Raw genomic sequence first — 17895 nt, 5'->3', positions numbered from 1 at the left:
AAGTCTCTCTCTCCAGAGATCGGGGGCTCTCAACCTGCCTGGAACCAGCCTCGGGCTGCAGGAAAGGACGGGGAACGGGGAATGTCCTGGGAGCACCTTAGTGCACAGCCTTCATGGAAGGGTCCGTCGAAAGCACCGGCTGCCTCTGTTTCTCCACGCTGAGTCTATCCGGACAGTATACCTTTCCTGCTCAGACCCCCGCAGCCAGGCTGAGGTTGGTTGGAGCACTGTCCCTCTCACACCATGTTCGTGCCTGTCTCTGCCCTTAGCCCAGCAGTGCCCAAGCTGCCACAGTCTTTTCTCCGTCTGCTCACCCACGTCCTGCCCCGCCTTCACAGCCTGACTGGCCAAGACCCCTTCTGTGAAGCCCACCCCAGTGATGCCAGCTCTGCTGTAAGCTCCACCTACACTTGCACTCAATACTGCACTTCAGCCCTTAGGGCTGCGTCTTCTTCCCCACCCCAGCACGCAATAAATGCATAGATGAAAGTGGCACACATTCCATATAGGTAAGTTAGAGTGAAAGGATGGCCTGTAATGGCAGAGCAGTATATAGCTGATGATTCCCCACCAGAGGCAAGAATTATAAACTCTGGACAAAACAGGAAAAACAACTACTTGAAAGCACTGTAAAGCACTCAGACACCTGATGAAAGGAGCCAACCACATTTAAATGGGGTTTTCCCCCTGGGTACCCCTCAGTCTAAATGACAAGGGACAGCCTTTGTTGGCTTGAAGAGTCCAAGAACAGAGTCTGGAAGGTAGGCTTCCTGCAGTGAAGGAGGCCACAGAGCGGGAAGCCTTCAAATCCGTATATTAACTCCCCTCAAATCCTAGGCTGATGGCTGAGTATCTCCAAGGACCCCAGGAAAAGGGAGAGCTGGGGTGAAAACTGAGCAGAGATTTGAGCTTGAGCTCACATCCCACCAAGCGAATGACGCTGGACAAACACCAGCCTTTCCATCTGAAATTCCCACAAGGCCACACCTTACAACTAAAATCTATGTCCCGTGAATGCCGAGCTGGAAAGGCTAGATGGAGACTTGTCAGCCACTTCTGAACGACTGACATTTCTACACACGCACTCCCCACAGACACTCACCCACAGGTGGGGTTCTTGGCAGAGACCCCGCTAAGGTAAGGGCCTGGGAATTGCAAGGCCCCTTGGCCTCCACTAGGTTGTCTGAGTCAGCACAACCCTTCCCCTGGCAGGCCCTTGGGACCTGGACCAGACAGAGGCCACTCCTGAAGGCAGAGTTTGCAGTGCCTAACCCTGGACAGGGCACATGGCCCTGGCTGAGTGCAAGGAGTCAGCCTCAGCTGTCTGTCTGCTGGGCTCTGCTGAGCTGCCCGCCTCTGCACATGGATCTGACAGGAGCCTGCAAGGGCAGCCCCTGGGCTTAGGCTCCGCCCAAAATGATGTGGTGAGAAGACACCAGGCCTTCTTACTCCACTGTCCAGGACAGGTGGCTGCACACTGGCCTCTCCATCCCCTTCCAGACAGTCCCTTCTCACCCTATTCCACCCACTTCAGAAGTAAGGACAGGCCTGGCAGGGTAGCCCAGTTGTTTAAAGTGTCAACCCAATACACCAAGGTTGTGGGTTTGATCCCTGGCCAGGGCACATACAAGAAGCAACCAATGAATGCATAAATAAGTGGGACTACAAACTGATCTCTCTCTCTCTCTCTCTCTCTCTCTCTCTCTCTCTCTCTCTCTCTCTCTCAGATAAATAGAGGAAATGGGTCCAAGTTAGGGGCAACCCAGCACCAGCTAAGAGGGACAGATAAGCATAGAGCATTGATGGCGAACCTTCTGAGCTCGGCGTGTCAGCATTTTGAAAAACCCTAACTTAACTCTGGTGCCGTGTCACATATAGAAATTTTTTGATATTTGCAACCATAGTAAAACAAAGACTTATATTTTTGATATTTATTTTATCTATTTAAATGCCATTTAACAAAGAAAAATCAACCCAAAAAATGAGTTCGCGTGTCACCTCTGACACGCGTGTCATAGGTTCGCCATCACTGGCATAGAGTCTCACCGGCACCTAAGCAAGGGACAGAAAATCTCCAGAGTCAGCAAAGCCATGGAGTAGGAGGAGGGAAGCATGGGGTAAAGAAGGAGGGCAAAGATATAAAAACAGGAGACATTTAAAGTCTGTTTAACATATTTAGTGTCCTTTTCAGATTTAAAGTCACTTTTTAATTTAGGAACACCCGGCTTCACTGAAGGTCATATTAAGTATAGTTAGACCAGGTTCCCGACCACAGCACTACTGCCCTGTTGGCTCAGACAATTGTTTGTCGCGGGCTGTCTGCTCACTGCAGGATATTTCACAGCCTCCCCGGCCTCTCCCCACTAGATGCTGACAGCAGCCCCGCCATCCCAGTCATGCTGACCAAAGAAGTCTCCAGACACAGAAGTCCTCTGAGAGGCAAAATCACCCTGCTCCCCTCCCTCCCCGGTGGCTGAGGACCATTGGTTCAGGGATGGGCCAACTTTTTGACTCGAGGGCCACAATGGGTTCTTAAACTGGACTCAGAAGAAGGAGCTGCGGCCGTGTTTCCTGACGTTGTCATGTTAACACTGCTGCTGGTGAAGGAGCGGAGGGGAGAGCAAGAGAACCCTCCGCTCTTTCGGCTCCGCGGGCCGGATAGAACAGCCGAACGGGCCGGATCTGGCCCGCAGGCCATAGTTTGCCCACGGCTGGTTTAGGCTTACAAATGCCCAGAACTGAACGGAGAACAGTCAAGAGAAAAGTCATTTTTCATTCTAAAAAAAGAAAAGTTCTAGAAAAAGAGTATATTTCCTGAAGAGTTTCAGGGTCCCCCCCCCTATTTTCTAGGAGCTTATTCCAGGAATAGTTTAAGAGAGGTTGCAGGCATATAGGGGACACAACAGGAAATCATGCATCAGACATCAGAGCAAAAGAAGAGGGACAACAGTGGACAGTTCAAGAGACAGGAATGAAACTGACAGTGACCACCCTGTGAGGTCCCTACGGATGGACCACATGTGTGCTTTCCAGCAGCTGCTCATTTCCATAATGCAGTGTCCAAAAAGCAAACGCAAACCAACTGTTCTTGGGAGTAGGACAGACAGTAATGCCCCCTCGGGGACTTCACGAATGAGATGCTGGTGTGATCAAATAAACCATGTCCCCAACAACTGCTCTGAGTGGACATCCCAGTTTCACGGGACGGGGCCAGCTACTGACTACTACCCCTCCATATGGACTCGACCCAAAGCACAGTCTGGAAGTGGACATAAACCAGAACCATCAGGATGGGGCCGATACCAGCTCTGCTGGGCTGCTCTGATCCAGGGGACATTTCGGCTCTCTGAAATGCATTTCTCCCTATTCTCTCTATTGTTTCTCTCTGCTTAGTGTTGTAATAATGTAATTTCTGTTTTGAGTGAATTCTATATACATCCAGAGCTCAAAAATTCAAGTAGTACAAAGGAATATACGGTGAACAGTAAGTTTATTTCCCAGCCACCCAGTTCCCCTCTCCAGAGGCAACCGGTGTCCACTTTTTGCTGTGTTTTCTTTTTTTTTATTATTGATTTTAGAGAGAGAGAGGAAGGGAGGGAGGGAGGGAGAGAGAAACATTGATTTGTTGTTTCACTTATATATGCATTCATTGGTTGCTTCTTGTCTGTGTCCTGACCAGAGATCGAACCCACAACCTTGGCGTATTAGGATGACACTTTAACCAACTGAGCACTTTTGGCTATATATATATATTTTTTATTTATTTCAGAGAGAGGAAGGGAAAAGGAGAGAGAGAGAAACATCAATGATGAGAAAGAATTGTCGATCAGCTGCCTCCTGCAGGCCCCCTACTGTGAATCGAGTATGTGCCCTGATCAAGAATCAAACCATGACCTCCTGGATCATAGGTTGACGCTCAACCATTGAGCCACACTGACCAGGCTTTGCTGTGTTTTTGATGTGTGTGCTACATGCTGTTGAGGTGGCTCCAACTTCTGGTGACCCTATGAATGAGCCATGTCCATGATGTCCTGTCCTTAACAGCCCTGCTCAGCTCCTGCAGACTCATGCCTCTGGCTTCTTTTATGAAGTTGGTCCATCTTCTGTTTGATCTCCCTCTTTTCCTGCTGGGTCCTAGCATTACCGTCTTTTCCAAAGAACCCTGCCTTCTCATGATGTGCCCTAAGTAGGACAGCTTTAGTTTTGTCATTTTTGCTTCCAGTGATGCTTCAGGCTTAATTTGCAGGGCGGGGAGCATTTTTTCTGCCAACGGCCATTTGGATATTTATAACATCATTCACGGGCCATACAGAATTATCAACTTAAAATGTTAGCCTGTGGTCAAACATTTAATTAACTCATCCCTAATGCCTTGGCAGGGCCAGACCACATGATTTCTCGGCCTTTAAAGGTCCCATGGGCCAGACGTTCCCCACCCCTGGTCTAGGGTATCTACGGAGCTCTCCTCCAATCCCACATTTCTTTTTCTTTTAATATATCTTTATTGTTGAAAGTGTCACAGATGTCCCCTTTCACCCCCCTCCCATTGACCCCTTCCACCCCACTCCCGTCCCTCCCCCCTCCCCCAGGCCTTCCTCCAACCCCATATTTCAAATGAATCAATTTTTTTCCTATCAGCTATCTTTACTGTCCGACTTTTGCATCCACACATAGTAACTGGAATAAGAGGGTGCAGATGATCTTGGCCTCCGTCTCCAATGACACATCTTTGCTCTGATGACCTTTCCTAATTCTTCCACTGCTGCCCTTCTGGGTGGGTCTCTGGCCTTTGTTTCTTGGCTGCAGTCTCCATTTGAATTGATGACTGAATGAAGATAAGCAAAATCTTTAACAATTTCAGTCTCTTCATTGTCTTTGTTAAGGTGCTCACAGTGGCTTGAGATGATATGTTGTGACAATGTTGCCTGTTAACCTCTGACCCGTAGGGCTCTCCATATAAGAGATGAGATAAGAAAAAGGTCGACATGCTCTTGTGAAAATGAGGAACCATCCAAGGGTTTGCCTGACTGAACCTACCCTCAGGATGGGGGGAAAGTCTCAGAAGTAGATTCTCCCAGAGGATTCCATTGGTGGCTTTTTAAATGCAGAGAGAAGTCATTTGGGCCTGAAGTCCCACTGCCCCTAGAGCAGGACCACAGTCATTTTAACCTGGAAAGAGAATGCATGCATGGTCCTCGCTAAGGGGTTTCCACCAGGGCAGCACTCCTCGCCCCGGAAGCCCACACCAGGAAGCCTGTGTGTGTGTGTGTGTGTGTGTGTGTGTGTGTGTGTGTGTGTTGGGGGTGGGGGTGGGGGTTATGGCTGACACCGTGACGGAGGAATGATTACTGGTATTCAGTGGGCAGAAACTTGCTCCAGACAGGCCACACAAAGAAGAAGGATCCTGCCCCAAATTCCAGCAGCACCCCTGGAGGGAAACACTGGCTGGGGCCCAACGCTGGTGTCAGCCCTGAAATATTCTCAGTAAAATCCCCCTCGGAGCCCTTGCTGGGAGCAACCTCACTCCCTGGCACACCCACCAGGACGAACAATGCAGGGAATGTCTGCTGAGGTAATGGAACAACGCCTTGAGTGTGCTTTTATTTATAAGCCACTTTAAAGCCGGAGAACGGCTACCCAAAAAAGACTCTGGCTTTAGACTGGATGAGCTGTCGCCTTTTTCTCCGGCCATGATTAGTTAGCAGAGCCAACTGTCTGGTCCAGACACTCCTGGGTGGAGATAATGAAATTTTACCCCCTGGGTAGTAAGGAATGCTGGCCAATCCATTCTCTAAGGTGGGGCCATTCTTCCTGCTTATCCAAGAGAGGGATTGGCTCAGTAGGAAGCCTGCTTACATGGACGGCGGGTGGGAGGGTGTCTTCAGGCTTACGGTTTCTACTTCAAGCCAAGGGATGAGGATTCACCTGAATATCTGTTGCACTAGCGACTTTTTGTGCAAACTCCTGACTTTTACTCATCCGTGCATTCCACAGACATTAGCTAAGTGGTGCTGTGAGGATGAAATGAGATTCACCTGGTCAAGTGCTTACACCAAAATGCGTGGAAATCGTTTGTATTGTCAGCATGGCTGCCAAGAGCTAAACACAGGGCAGGAACCAAAGGCCAGTAAGACAGGTCCCCCCGGAACTCCCATTTCCCCTGGGAGCGAGCAGCGTCCCTGGGTGTGATGGGTGCAGTCTCCCACAAGGCCCCGCTCTCTGAGTCTGACCTCCCAGCCACTCTCATTTGGGAAACTCTCCGCCCAAAGGGCCCCCACCCAGGCCTCCCTTGGCCTGTCAGCAGGGTTTCCCTGCAGCCTCCGTGAGCAGGATGGGCAGCGGAGAGAGGGAGGGTATTTACCGGATGTACGTATCCCCATCTTTGGTTTTCTAGAAAGTCTGGGTAGCAGTGTGAACTGAATTTAAAACAGGCTTCCATTGAAATAAGTGTGCCTCTTCTAAGCTAAATTTAGGCAAGTTTATTTCTTACAGTGGGGATGGCACCAGCCTCACCAGGTTGTCAGAGGGTGAAATAGGATCTGTAAAGCCAGGAGCGCACGGCCCAGCCCATCGTAAGCATAAGTGGCAGCTTTCCTCTTGTGTATTCCCCTGGCCCTCACGATGGCACCATCATAACCCGGTTCCTTTATAGAGCTTTACCGTGTGCAGAGTGTTTTCACAGACATTGTCTCCCTGGATCCTCAAAACCTTCTGCGAGGCAGACAGGGCAGGTGTTACTTCCCCAACTGACGGGTGAAGAAACTGAATAACTCAGCAAATTTCACACAGTGAAGGTGACCTGGGCCGCCTCCCACACCCACACCCACACCCACACCCACACCCACACCCACACCCACACCCAGGAGGCTCTTCGGTTTGGAGGGTTTTTTGGTGGCCTGATCCTCAGGTAAGACAGAAGCCTGGTTCGTCGTCGGTGCAGGAGATGCCAGACAGGCTCCCTGAGCCCTGGGTTTCCCCGGACAGTGGAGGCTGCTGGAAGCTGGCTTCTTCTCTGCCCTTCCCCAGCAGCACCCTAGGAACTCTACGTGGGAGCCCTGGGGAGACTGATCACGGGTAAGGAGGGGCCCTGCCTAGAGTACCGGGTTTCTGTGTAGCCCTGAAGTGCAACGGGGAGGAGCAGGAGAGAGCGAGGCCTGGGGCATGCAGCCAGCCTGGGCTGGGAGCCAGCCTGGAAAAGAGAAGCCACCTCTGGAAACCACACACTATGGCTGAAGCTGATGTGGCAGGGAAGGCACATCTGGCAGGAGGCAGCTATAACAGGCTCGTTGGTCTAGGGGTATGATTCTCGCTTAGGGTGCGAGAGGTCCCGGGTTCAAATCCCGGACGAGCCCTGCTTTTCCTGGATTTATTTTTCTTCTGCCCTCCCCACGCCTACCACACACATATATACTGCCTGCCCTTTCTGGAGTAGAAACACACATATGGCTTAGGTCCCCGTGTAAAACCCAAGCTATGAAATGCACAGGATTCAAAGTCCAAGAGCTAAGATTCAAAACTGAGTCTCAGTTTTCCTCTCAGCAATATGGGAGCAGTAATACTTATTTCTCAGAGAAACTATGTGAAATCTTTCTGCAAATTATAGTGCACTTTACAGACATACAGATTGTTAGGAATAATAATAACACAGAAAATCCAGAGTGGAACTTCTGGCAACATGGCAGACTGAATTAATGTGGCTATCTCCTCACCCAGCACCTCCTCAAACACACACACAAATCTGCATAAAATAGAATTTTAAAATTAAAATATGGGCAATTGCAAAAATTTAGTTTTAAAAAAAGAAAGAAACCCAAATATTAGACTTAAGGAAGGAAGACAAAACCAAATAAAAGAGAAGAGGAGGCTGTCCCAGTGGCCATGGTGGGTTTCAGACAGGGAGCTGCATTTCAATGCTGCTGGTTATGGGATATGTGGCCTCAGCCCACCAGAGATAAGGTGCTGGGGCTGGACCCCCTGCATAAAGCTCAGAACATCAAAGATCCACCTTCTCCGTGGAAAGAAAACTAAAAACTACACACACCAGTCCACAGAAGCAGAGAAAAGGAAAAGAAACCCTGAGAGACTGAAGTCCCGAGTCTGAGCAAATGCTTGTATTGCATCCGGATTTACATTATCTGATTGATGCTGATTCTCAAGCAGAGAAGTTAAACAGAAATCTGGTTTTGGACCCTTGAAATCCCTAGGAATACTACACAGCCCCACAGAAGCAAGAAAGAGCTCTGTAAAAATGTTTTCATAGGCCAGAACATATGGGGGACACCCTCTCTCTCTCTCTCTCTCTCTCTCTCTCTCTCTCACACACACACACACACCTGCTGTAGAAGAGCTCACAATAAAATATTATAAACCAGACAAGGAAGTAATCAACCATAAGAAAGAGTCAGCAGACACAACAAACAAGAATTAACACTCCCAGAACTGTGCTTAATAGAAAAACACTATATAATAAGTATACATAAAAGCATTAAAAATTAAACACAAGAAAATAAACCACAATAAAAATATTGGACTATGAAAAAAGCAGCTTATTGAGAGGGAAAGATAAAACATTAAGAAATGAAAGGCATATCATTGAAATTAAAGACTCAATGATGTATTAAACAGTAGACGAGACCCAGTTGGAAAGAGAATTAGTGAATTGGAAGATAGAGCTGATGAAATCATTAAAACTTTTGAGGGAAGGTGATAAGATAGAAAATATGAACGAATAGTTAAAAGACAGGAGGGAAAGAATGAGATATATATTTATATACATGGCATATCACAACCCTATCTTTTTACATAAAAGCCTAATATGCAAAGTGTCCCCTTGGGAGTTCGATCACTCGCTATGACATGCGCTGACCACCAGGGGGTGGCGTGGACCAAAGGGAGGCCCTGGCCAGCAGCCGCTAGGGACCCTACCTGTGCACAAATTCCATGCACTGGGCCTCTAGTATAAAATAGGAGCTCCTGAAAGGGACAGGAAGAATGGGGGGGAAGTACTATCCCAATAGATAATGGTTAAGAATTTTCCAAAATGGAAGAAAAACACAGATCTCAGTTTGAAGAGCCCTGAGTTTATAAACACATTGTGGCAAAACTGCAGAATACTGAGGAAAAGGAAAAAAAATCTTAAAAGTAACAAGAAAAAAAAAAGGCTTGTTAGCCTAGAAAAATAATAGTTATATTGGCTGACTTCTTTTTTTTTTAATTTTAGTATATTCCATTTTTATTCTTTTTTAAAAAATATATTTTATTGATTTTTTACAGAGAGGAAGGGAGAGGGGTAGAGAGGTAGAAACATCAGTGAGAGAGAAACATTGATCAGCTGCCTCTTGCACAGCCCCTATTGGGGATGTGCCCGCAACCGAGATACATGCCCTTGGCCAGAATCGAACCTGGGACCCTTCAGTCCTCAGGCTGATGCTCTATCCACTGAGCCAAACCGGTCAGGGCTGGCTGACTTCTTATTAGCAACAAAATATTATAGAAAAAAATAAAATATGTTCAAAAGATCAAGAAAAACCTGGCAACCTCAAATCTATGCCCACTGTTTCCATTTAAATGGTGTGAAGTAAGGAAGTTCTAAGACAGTGGCTGAGAATGTTTACCACGTGAAAACTTTCACTGAAATGCCACCAAAGGATATACTTTACAAGAAGGAAGGAGTGGAATGCAAGAAGGAATGGTGAGCAGAGAAATTTATGTTAGTGAATCTAATCAAGCACAGAAAGCCACTGGTAAGAGTGTAAATTGGTCAAACAGCTTTTTTTTTTTTTAATACATTTTATTGATTTTTTACAGAGAGGATGGGAGAGGGATAGAGAGTTAGAAACATCAATCAGCTGCCTCCTGCACACCCCCCACTAGGGATGTGTCTGCAACCAAGGTATGTGCCCTTTTTTTTTTTTTTTTTAAATATATTTTATTGATTTTTCACAGAGAGGAAGGGAGAGAGATAGTTAGAAACATCGATGAGAGAGGAACATCAATCAGCTGCCTCCTGCACATCTCCCACTGGGGATGTGCCCGCAACCCAGGTACATGCCCTTGACCGGAATCGAACCTGGGACCTTTCAGTCCGCAAGCTGACGCTCTATCCACTGAGCCAAACCGGTTTCGGCCAAGGTATGTGCCCTTAACCTGAATCGAACCCGGGACCCCTCAGTCCTCAGGCCGATGCTTTATCCACTGAGCCAAACCAGCCAGGGCGGTCAAACAGCTTTTTAGAGCACTGTAGCAATAACTAGTAAAGTTTAACTAGTGAAGTTAAGCACATATTCTCTGACCTAGAAATTCTACCTCTAGGTATCTACCTTAGAGAAGTGCTTACCTATATGCCAAGGAGGCATGCTCAGCACTGTTCATGGCAGCTTTGTTTATAACCCAGAAAACTGGAAACATTCTAAATGCCCCTTAGCAGAAAGAGGAATAAATAAATTGTGGTACCAGTATATTCAAACAATGAAATAGTATTCAGAAGTTAAAATTCATGAATAAATGTAAAACATTTTTGAGAAAAAAGAAAGTTTGCAGAATAATGTATGCAGTATGATACCATTTAGATTTTAAACACAAGTCAATATTCTGTAGTGTTTGTGAATATATACATAGAGAATAAAACTGTAAAACTATAAGTAGAAGGGCTATCTCTGAATCAAATATGGCAAGAAATGAACAGAAATTGGATTTCAGTGGATATTTATTGTTATTCACTGTATCTCTGTATTTTTCTGCATGTTTAAAAGATTTACATTTTCCCCTTCTAACAAAGGGATCTAGGCATTTAGAAATAAGGGTAAAGGGGGATAAATGGCCGCATCAATCCTGAGAGGATGAGTGTTGGGATGGATTAGGAGGGAGGCTGAGTCCTGAGTCCAGGGATTACAAGGATTAATTTAGATCATCTCCCTCAGCTGATCACCTGACACCCCCACCTCTGCTGGCACTTGGGAGCTGCATCCTTGGGCCCTGGTACACTTCCCCCATAGCTGCTGAGCCTTTCCCTCCTGCCCCCTAATCCTGCCCCTGCCCGCCTCCACCCCCCCCCCAATTCTCAATCCAGTGCTGGTCTGGCCAGGATTTGCCCACATTTGGGTCCTGAGAATAGATTGGTTCGGATCTCCCTGAATGCCCTCCTAATCGAGGGTGAAAGCTGACCTGCAGGCCAAGAGCCAGGGAGAAACTAGTCTTAATACTCAGGATCAGAGCTCCCTGAGGAGCGCTTGGACCCCTGGTGTCAGAGTCGGCAACGTCCTCCCTTGACCTTCCCTCCACCAGCCCAAAGGTCAGTAGTGAACACTAGCTGCTCACTGACCGCACCGGCTGAGGGAGAATGAGGAGCTGCACTATGGCAGACCACATAGCCAGGAGGCTTGCAGCACTGGCTCTGTCAGTCACCAGAGCTCTGTGCCGCTCACCCTCCCAATGCCAGCCCCTTCCTCGTCCCTGACAATTGTCCTGCTCCCCAAGTCTGGGCAGGTCTGATATCTGCAGCTGACCCTCCGGAAGGGTCTGGGTGGGCTACTTCAACAGCCTTTCCCCGACGGGATCACGTTGACCACAGGAATACTGATCTCTGGGGAGCAAATGAAACCTCCATCATCTCTCAGAGCACTCGGCTAGGGGGATGAGAGGGAGAAGGGGAGGAGAGGGGGAGAGAAGAGGAAGGGGAGGGAAGGGGGGGGAGACTCTTATAGGGCAACGCTATCGTTATTGGGCAACATTTAACTCCCTAAGCGTGAAATCATTCTGGGAAGTCTTAGGAACCTCCAATACTTTTCTGGAGGCGCCCGGACGCCCCTGTTCCTACGTGTGTGCCGCTCTGTCCCTGCTGAGACCCGCAGAGATGCCTGAGGGACAGACAGTCCTTGGGTGAATAACTGAATCACTGAAACCAGCCCTTTGGGCTTCCACATCTACAAGAGGGACCATCAGCAGTTCCCACTCGAGGCGGCTACAGGGGTGGGGTGCGTGCATCGGGGCTGGTGGCCCACGGGGTTGGGGCCAGGGCGGGAGGCCGGGCGGTGGGAGAGGAGGTCTTCGGGCAGCGCGGGCTGCGGGGCCACGGAGGGCTCCCTGGTTGGATTGGGCGGGGGCTCCGGGAAGGCAGAGACAGGGCCTGGCATTTCGCGTTCGTGGGCCTCGGCTTCCTTTCTCCAGCCTCCCAACTCCGGGGCGGGAGGAGCCGCTGCGGGGGCTCGGGCTGCAGCCCTGCGTGCGGAGTGAGGGTCTGCGCGCTTGGGGGGACAGACGGGAGGGTCTGCGCGCTTGGGGGGACAGGCGGGGAGGGTCTGCGCGCTTGGGGGGACAGGCGGGAGGGCTGGTCCACCCTCGTCCTTCCCTCCCCGTCGCTGAGCGCCCTGAGGCCAGGCCCTGACCCGGCGCAGAGGGGTCCCCGCGCGCAGCCGACCCCGGCAGGACCCGCGCCAGACCAGGGCACCGTGCCGCTCCCTCGGGGCGCAGCCTCAGCCCGATTAGCCGCGTCCGCCCGCCCGCCCGCTCCCCCGCCCTCCCCGCGCCCCGCGCCGCTCCGGTTCCCCAGCCGCGGTGCAGGGAGGGCTTCCCGGCGGCGGCGGCGGCGGGCGGGGCGGTGTCAGGTGCCCGGCCAGGCCCCGCCCCCTCGGCCCGCCCCCCCCTCCCCCTCCCTGTCCCCTGCGCACGGGCGCCGGGTCCGGCCTCGCTGCTGCAGCGTCTGCTCCCGGGGACCGCGGCGGCGCGAGCGGCCATGGAGGCGGCTGCCGGGGCCGGCGCGGGCGCCGCGAGCTGGAGCTGCCCGGGCCCAGGTCAGAGCCGCCCCTTCCTCACTCTCCACCTCTGCTCCCTGTGGACCCAGGGTCCTCCGCCCCCCCGTTCCCTCCGTAGTCCTCCTCCTCCGTCCCACCCCCTCCCTGGCCGGGCTCCATCTTTCTTGGCTGGCTCTCCCGCCACCGCCACGCCTGCCCGGGCGCCTCTCCCGCGCCCTCCCCGTCTCGTCTGTGCAGCCGGCGGTGCTTCCAGCCCTGGTGGCTCCGGACCCTGCACCCCGCCGGCCCGAAGGCTCCCGAGGGTGGGGCGCGCCAGGTCCCGCGGGAGAAGGGGGGCTGCCGGGGGGAGCAGCTCTGGCCTAGACCCCTTCCCACAGCCCCGCCCCCAGCACCTGCTCCCTCCGCGCGCCGCCGCACCCTTTCGGCCGCTCTTTTACTGGCTCCTGTCCTCCCTCCATCCTTGTCTCTCTCCTGCGGTCCCCTTTGGGCCGAAGAGACACACACCCTTTCCGTGTGTGCGAGGGAGAGGAGGCTGGACCTGGGGGTGCCGAGGAGGGTGCAGGGCGGGGTCCCCGCAGGCGCAGCTTGAGAATTAAAACCCCGGGGCTCCAAAGGGCTAGAAGGCACGTCCCCTTCTCGGCCCTGCACCCAGCCCCAGCCCAGCCGCCCCTGGCATCGACAGCGCCCCCTCTGTCCCCGCTGGCAGGCTCCACTGTGACCACTGTAGGCTCCTACGAGGGCTCTGAGGGATGTGAGAGGAAGAAAGGCCAGCGCTGGGGGTCCCTGGAGCGGCGGGGGATGCAAGCTATGGAGGGTGAGTTTTCCCAGAAAGCTTTATTTCTCTCTCTTCCCCTCGCCTCCTTCCGCCCTCTGACCCCAGAACTCTGAGCCAGGACACAGCTCCTTCCTCAGTTCACCTTAGCCGCCTCCGGCCCTCCTCGGGGCTCCGGCTTGGAGGGAGGTTCCAGGTGCGTCCCTTGGGGACCCGAATCCCCACCTAACCAGGCTGTGTGTCCCGAGGGAGCTGCCAGACAGCCAACAGGCCTCAGCTGGACAGAGCTTTTCAGCAGGGGGTCTGTTCTTGCTGCCTCTCAACCCAGACCCCAAGCTGTCTCTTGTTTTGAAAAGCTGGGAAGGGAGCATGTGAATTATGCTTCTCGTGCCACCATCAGGAACTTCATACGCCAGCCTTGTGGCTTTGGTTCTCTGGGATCGCTTACTGCCTGAAAGAGATGGCCTGGGAGGGGGCAGGCGGGAAGGCCAACCTCCCAACGCTCATGTGTTCCCACACCCCCTGGGCCTTCGTGGGTGCTGCCGACACAGGCCCCTGAAGGGATGCTGGTCCTTTTTCCGGGACTTCTGTGCACACTCAGTCACTGCTTCCCCAAGGGGGACAGATGACTCAAGGGACCCCAGATGAACCTTAGGCTGCTGTTATTGAAGAAAATAAGATCAGGGATTCAGGTTTTAAAACGAGCAAACAATCACAATCCAGATACGATGTTTGCTATTTAGAGGAACTGCATTGCAGCAAAGGAGAGGGTGCTCACCAACCAGAGGCTAGGGAGCACCCACACCCCAGTTTCCAGTGCGTTAAAGGCTTTCTCTTACGCACAAGCACACCCTCAGACTCCCCCCTGAAAAACTACACTGTGGTCACCAGGGGAGGAGGGGCCTCATTGCACTCAGGAGGGACAGGCAGGGAGGGCTGGGAGAGGACGGACCCCCGCCCCCACCCCCGCAGACTCTCAGCAGGGTAAAGGAAGGTGGACCTTGTAGAAAATTTCAAAAAGAGCACATTTGAAAGGGCCCCCGTGTTTGTCCAGTAAAACATTCAGAATCACTTCGTTTAAGTGTTTTCTTTCTCTGCCTGCAGACAGGCAGTGCCTTTTTGTTACGGAAAGGCTAATTTCTCACAAGCGACCAGGATAATTTTTAACTTTCTACAAACCCCCAAACGGTAACTCTTGCCCCGTTTGGCCTGAGATATATGCCCAGTGTCTGAGTCCTTTCTTGACTACTTGTCCCACTACCCAGGGACCGGGACTGGAAGACGCAGGGGTCCTCATGCAAGCTTCACATGGCCGAGCCAGCACCGGCTGCTCAGTTGGCCCAAAGGCGGCAATGGGAGGCCACCAGGTGCAGTAGGGGTCCAGAAAGGGCCCGGAAGGGGGATGGGCTACCTCCAAACTTGACCCTCGCAACTGAAGACTCAGGAGTGCAGGGCCTGCCCAGAGAGTCCTTGGGGGACACCAGGTGGCACTATTAAAACATCTCTGCCCTGAGCCGGTGTGTTAGAGCGCCAGCCCTAGAAGGACCCTTGAAAGGAAATTGTCTCTGACTCCCTGGTGGGCTGGGTGTCCTCCCTAGGGGAAGTGTTACTCCCAGCGCTCTATGAGGAGGAAGAGGAGGAGGAGGAAGAGGTGGAAGAGGTGGAAGAAGAGGAAGAGCACGTGCAGAAAGGTGGTGGTATGGGCTCCCTGTCGTTGGGCAAGCACCGGGGCCTGAGCCTCACGGAGACGGAGCTCGAGGAGCTGAGGGCTCAGGTGCTGCAGCTGGTGGCAGAGCTGGAAGAGACCCGGGAGCTGGCAGGGCAGCACGAGGACGACTCCCTGGAGCTGCAGGGTGAGTGTCTGTGACTGAGGGCCTGGCCCAAAGGCTCTGTGCTCACTGGATCCCAGGCCTGATGTAGGATCTCAGGCCTCATGCTGGATCCCAGGCCTGATGCTGGCCCCTGTCTCATTGCAGGGCTCCTGGAGGATGAACGGCTGGCCAGTGCCCAGCAGGCAGAGGTGTTCACCAAGCAGATCCAGCAGCTCCAAGGTAATTCCCAGAACTCAGGCTGGAGAGGTGGAGGTCTTCCAGGGACTTGTGTCTGGAGGGTTTGGCTGAAGCATAGCAGACAAACAAGCTAATTCAGCACTTTCTCCTTTTTTTTTCCTCTACTAATCTCACCCTTTCTCCTCATCTCGTCATTCCCCTCATTACCTAATTTTCTTTAAAAAAAATTTTTTTTTAATTGATTTCAGAGAAGAAGGGAGAGGGATAGAGAGATGGACACATCGATTATGAGAGAGGATCATTGATTGGCTGCCTCCTGCAGGCCCCCTACTGGGGGCTGAGTCTGCAACCCAGGCATGTGCCCTGACCGGGAATTGAAACAGTGACCTCCTGGTTCCTGGTTTGATGCCCAACCACTGAGCCACACCCGGCTGGGCAATTTTCTTTCTTTTTGCTTCTCTGCCTGGCACTTCTGTCTTCCTTTTCTCACCCTCCCATTTCACCCTTTCTCCGTGTGGTTAACTCTCTCCTTTTTCTCTCCTTCAGCCTCCTCCCTTCACACCTTCACCTCTTTTCCCTGGTTCTCCTGGTCAGTGCCAGGGGTAGGTGATCAGTACTGAATTCCGAACCAGATTGCTTTTTCCTGGCCCTCAAAGGGCACCCTGGGAAAAGCAGTGAGCCCATGAGAAGTGGGCTGGAGGGGACTCTATACATCTCTTTCTTTTAAGTGAAGCAGATGAGAACGCTTCTTTTGCTCCCTAGGACCAAACTGTGGCCCCCAAATCCCTTTCTTCTAACACCCACGTTCCCTTTGTCTCTGGGAAGCAGCAGGACAGGTGTCCCACATTCCACTGTACCACCAAATAAAGAGGCAGCTTTTGTTATTTCTGTGAGCTTCCGGAAGGTTTAGGGGAGCTGCCCTAGAAAACAGCAGGGACTCTCCCAGGAGAAGGGAGATCAAGCCAAAAGAAGAGTATAAATGGAGAAAAAAGGAAGTCCAGGAAGCAGGCCTGGAGAGTACAAAGAAAAGGAGGGAGGCCGGGGGAGAGATGTAAGCAAAGGTAGATCCAGGAGAAGTAGACAGTTCACGGGGGAGCGGGGAGGAGAGAAATGGAGATGTGTTGCACAGGGCAGCGTGTGAGCAGTGGTCTCAGAGCACCTAGATTCTTGGGCTCAGCTCTGCCGCGAAACCAGCTTGGTGCTCTTGGGCAAGTCACTTTTATCTTTCTGACACTTGTTTCTTTATTTGTAAAAAGGGGCTAATTTATTTGTTTCTCAACCATTTCTGGAGTGCCTGTAGACCTGGAGGACCAGCTATGAACAAGACAGAGTAGATCCCTGCCCTAGTGAAGATGCATTCTAATAAGGAGAGGCAGAAAATAAACAACACATGTTCAAGTGGCAAGATGCTGTGAATACAGTGTAACAGTAGGATGGAGATGGGGTGAAAAGGGAGTTTATTTTTGATAGGGTAGTTAGGAAAATCCTCTTTGAGAAGGTGACATTTGAACTAAGACCTGAATAATGAGAAAGACCTGAGGAAAAGCAGTTGGGCAGAAGGAATAGCAACTGCAAAAGCCCAGAGGCAAGAATGAGCTTCCTGTGTTTGGAGGACAGTACAAAGGCCATTGTGGCTGTAACAGAGGGCATGTGGAGGACCCTGGTAAGAGAGTTCTGAGAGGCAGGCAGAGGCCAGCTTACAAAGGGCCTTGTAGGCCAGCTGAGAGGTTTGGCTTTTATCCTAAGTATAGCAGAAAGGTGTGGGAGGGTCTTAGCCAGGGCTGGGCTGATATACTGCTTTACATTAAAAAAAAGAAAAAAGAAAAAAAAGCACTTTAGCCCTGGCTGGTGTGGTTCAGTTGTTTGAGCATTTTCCCGGTGCGCCTGAAGGTTGCAGGTTTGATGCCCAGTCAGGGCACGTGCCCAGATTGCCAGTTGAATCCTTTGCTGGGGTATGTGCAAGAGGCAACCGATTGATGTTTCTCTCTCATATTTCTGTTTTTCTTTCTCTCCCCCTCTTCCTTCCTCTCTCTCTCAAAATCAATAAAATATTTTTTTAATTACATTTTTCTTTTTTTTAAAAAAAAAGAACACTTTGTCCACTGTGTGGAAATTGGATGGAGGGAACAGAGTCAAAACAGTGAGTTTGGTCAGTAAGTTTTTGCAATAGTCCAGTCAGGAGGTGGTGATTACTGGGATTAGAGTAATAGAAATATAGATGATTCACAATAGATATTGAAGGTCAAGCCCTCAGGATTTGTGATGAATTGGAAGGGGGATAAGAGATGACTGTTGGTTGGTGGTGTTATTTATTGGGATGGGAAGATGTGGGGGGGTTAGGGGAAGCATGTAAGACATGTTTTCT

At 51.1% G+C, this 17895-nt stretch overlaps 1 protein-coding gene and 1 non-coding gene across 8 annotated transcripts in view; both read left to right on the top strand.

The window, feature by feature from the left end:
• Positions 1-7280: 7280 nt before the first annotated feature.
• On the top strand, positions 7281-7352 carry TRNAP-AGG. The gene has a single exon. It is a non-coding gene; the product is annotated as a tRNA-Pro (tRNA).
• A 5303-nt stretch (positions 7353-12655) lies between these two features.
• Positions 12656-17895, top strand: part of CCDC136 (coiled-coil domain containing 136) — a 32702-nt gene continuing 27462 nt past the window's right edge. For all 7 annotated transcript variants that reach the window (XR_004970967.1, XR_004970968.1, XM_036328764.1 and 4 more), the window contains exons 1-4: positions 12656-12788; positions 13456-13563; positions 15120-15374; positions 15498-15572. Coding sequence is in view for 5 of the 7 variants with exons in the window: in XM_036328764.1 (XP_036184657.1) it covers positions 12731-12788; positions 13456-13563; positions 15120-15374; positions 15498-15572 (496 nt within the window). In the remaining 2 variants the exon portion in view is untranslated. The remainder of the gene's footprint in view (positions 12789-13455; positions 13564-15119; positions 15375-15497; positions 15573-17895) is intronic.

Source organism: Myotis myotis, unplaced genomic scaffold (assembly GCF_014108235.1).
Source record: "Myotis myotis isolate mMyoMyo1 unplaced genomic scaffold, mMyoMyo1.p scaffold_m19_p_11, whole genome shotgun sequence".
In the NCBI taxonomy this organism is placed as follows: Eukaryota; Metazoa; Chordata; class Mammalia; order Chiroptera; family Vespertilionidae; genus Myotis; species Myotis myotis.
The sequence above is the reverse complement of the archived record's forward strand: the minus strand, read 5'-3'. Positions and strand labels throughout refer to the sequence as shown.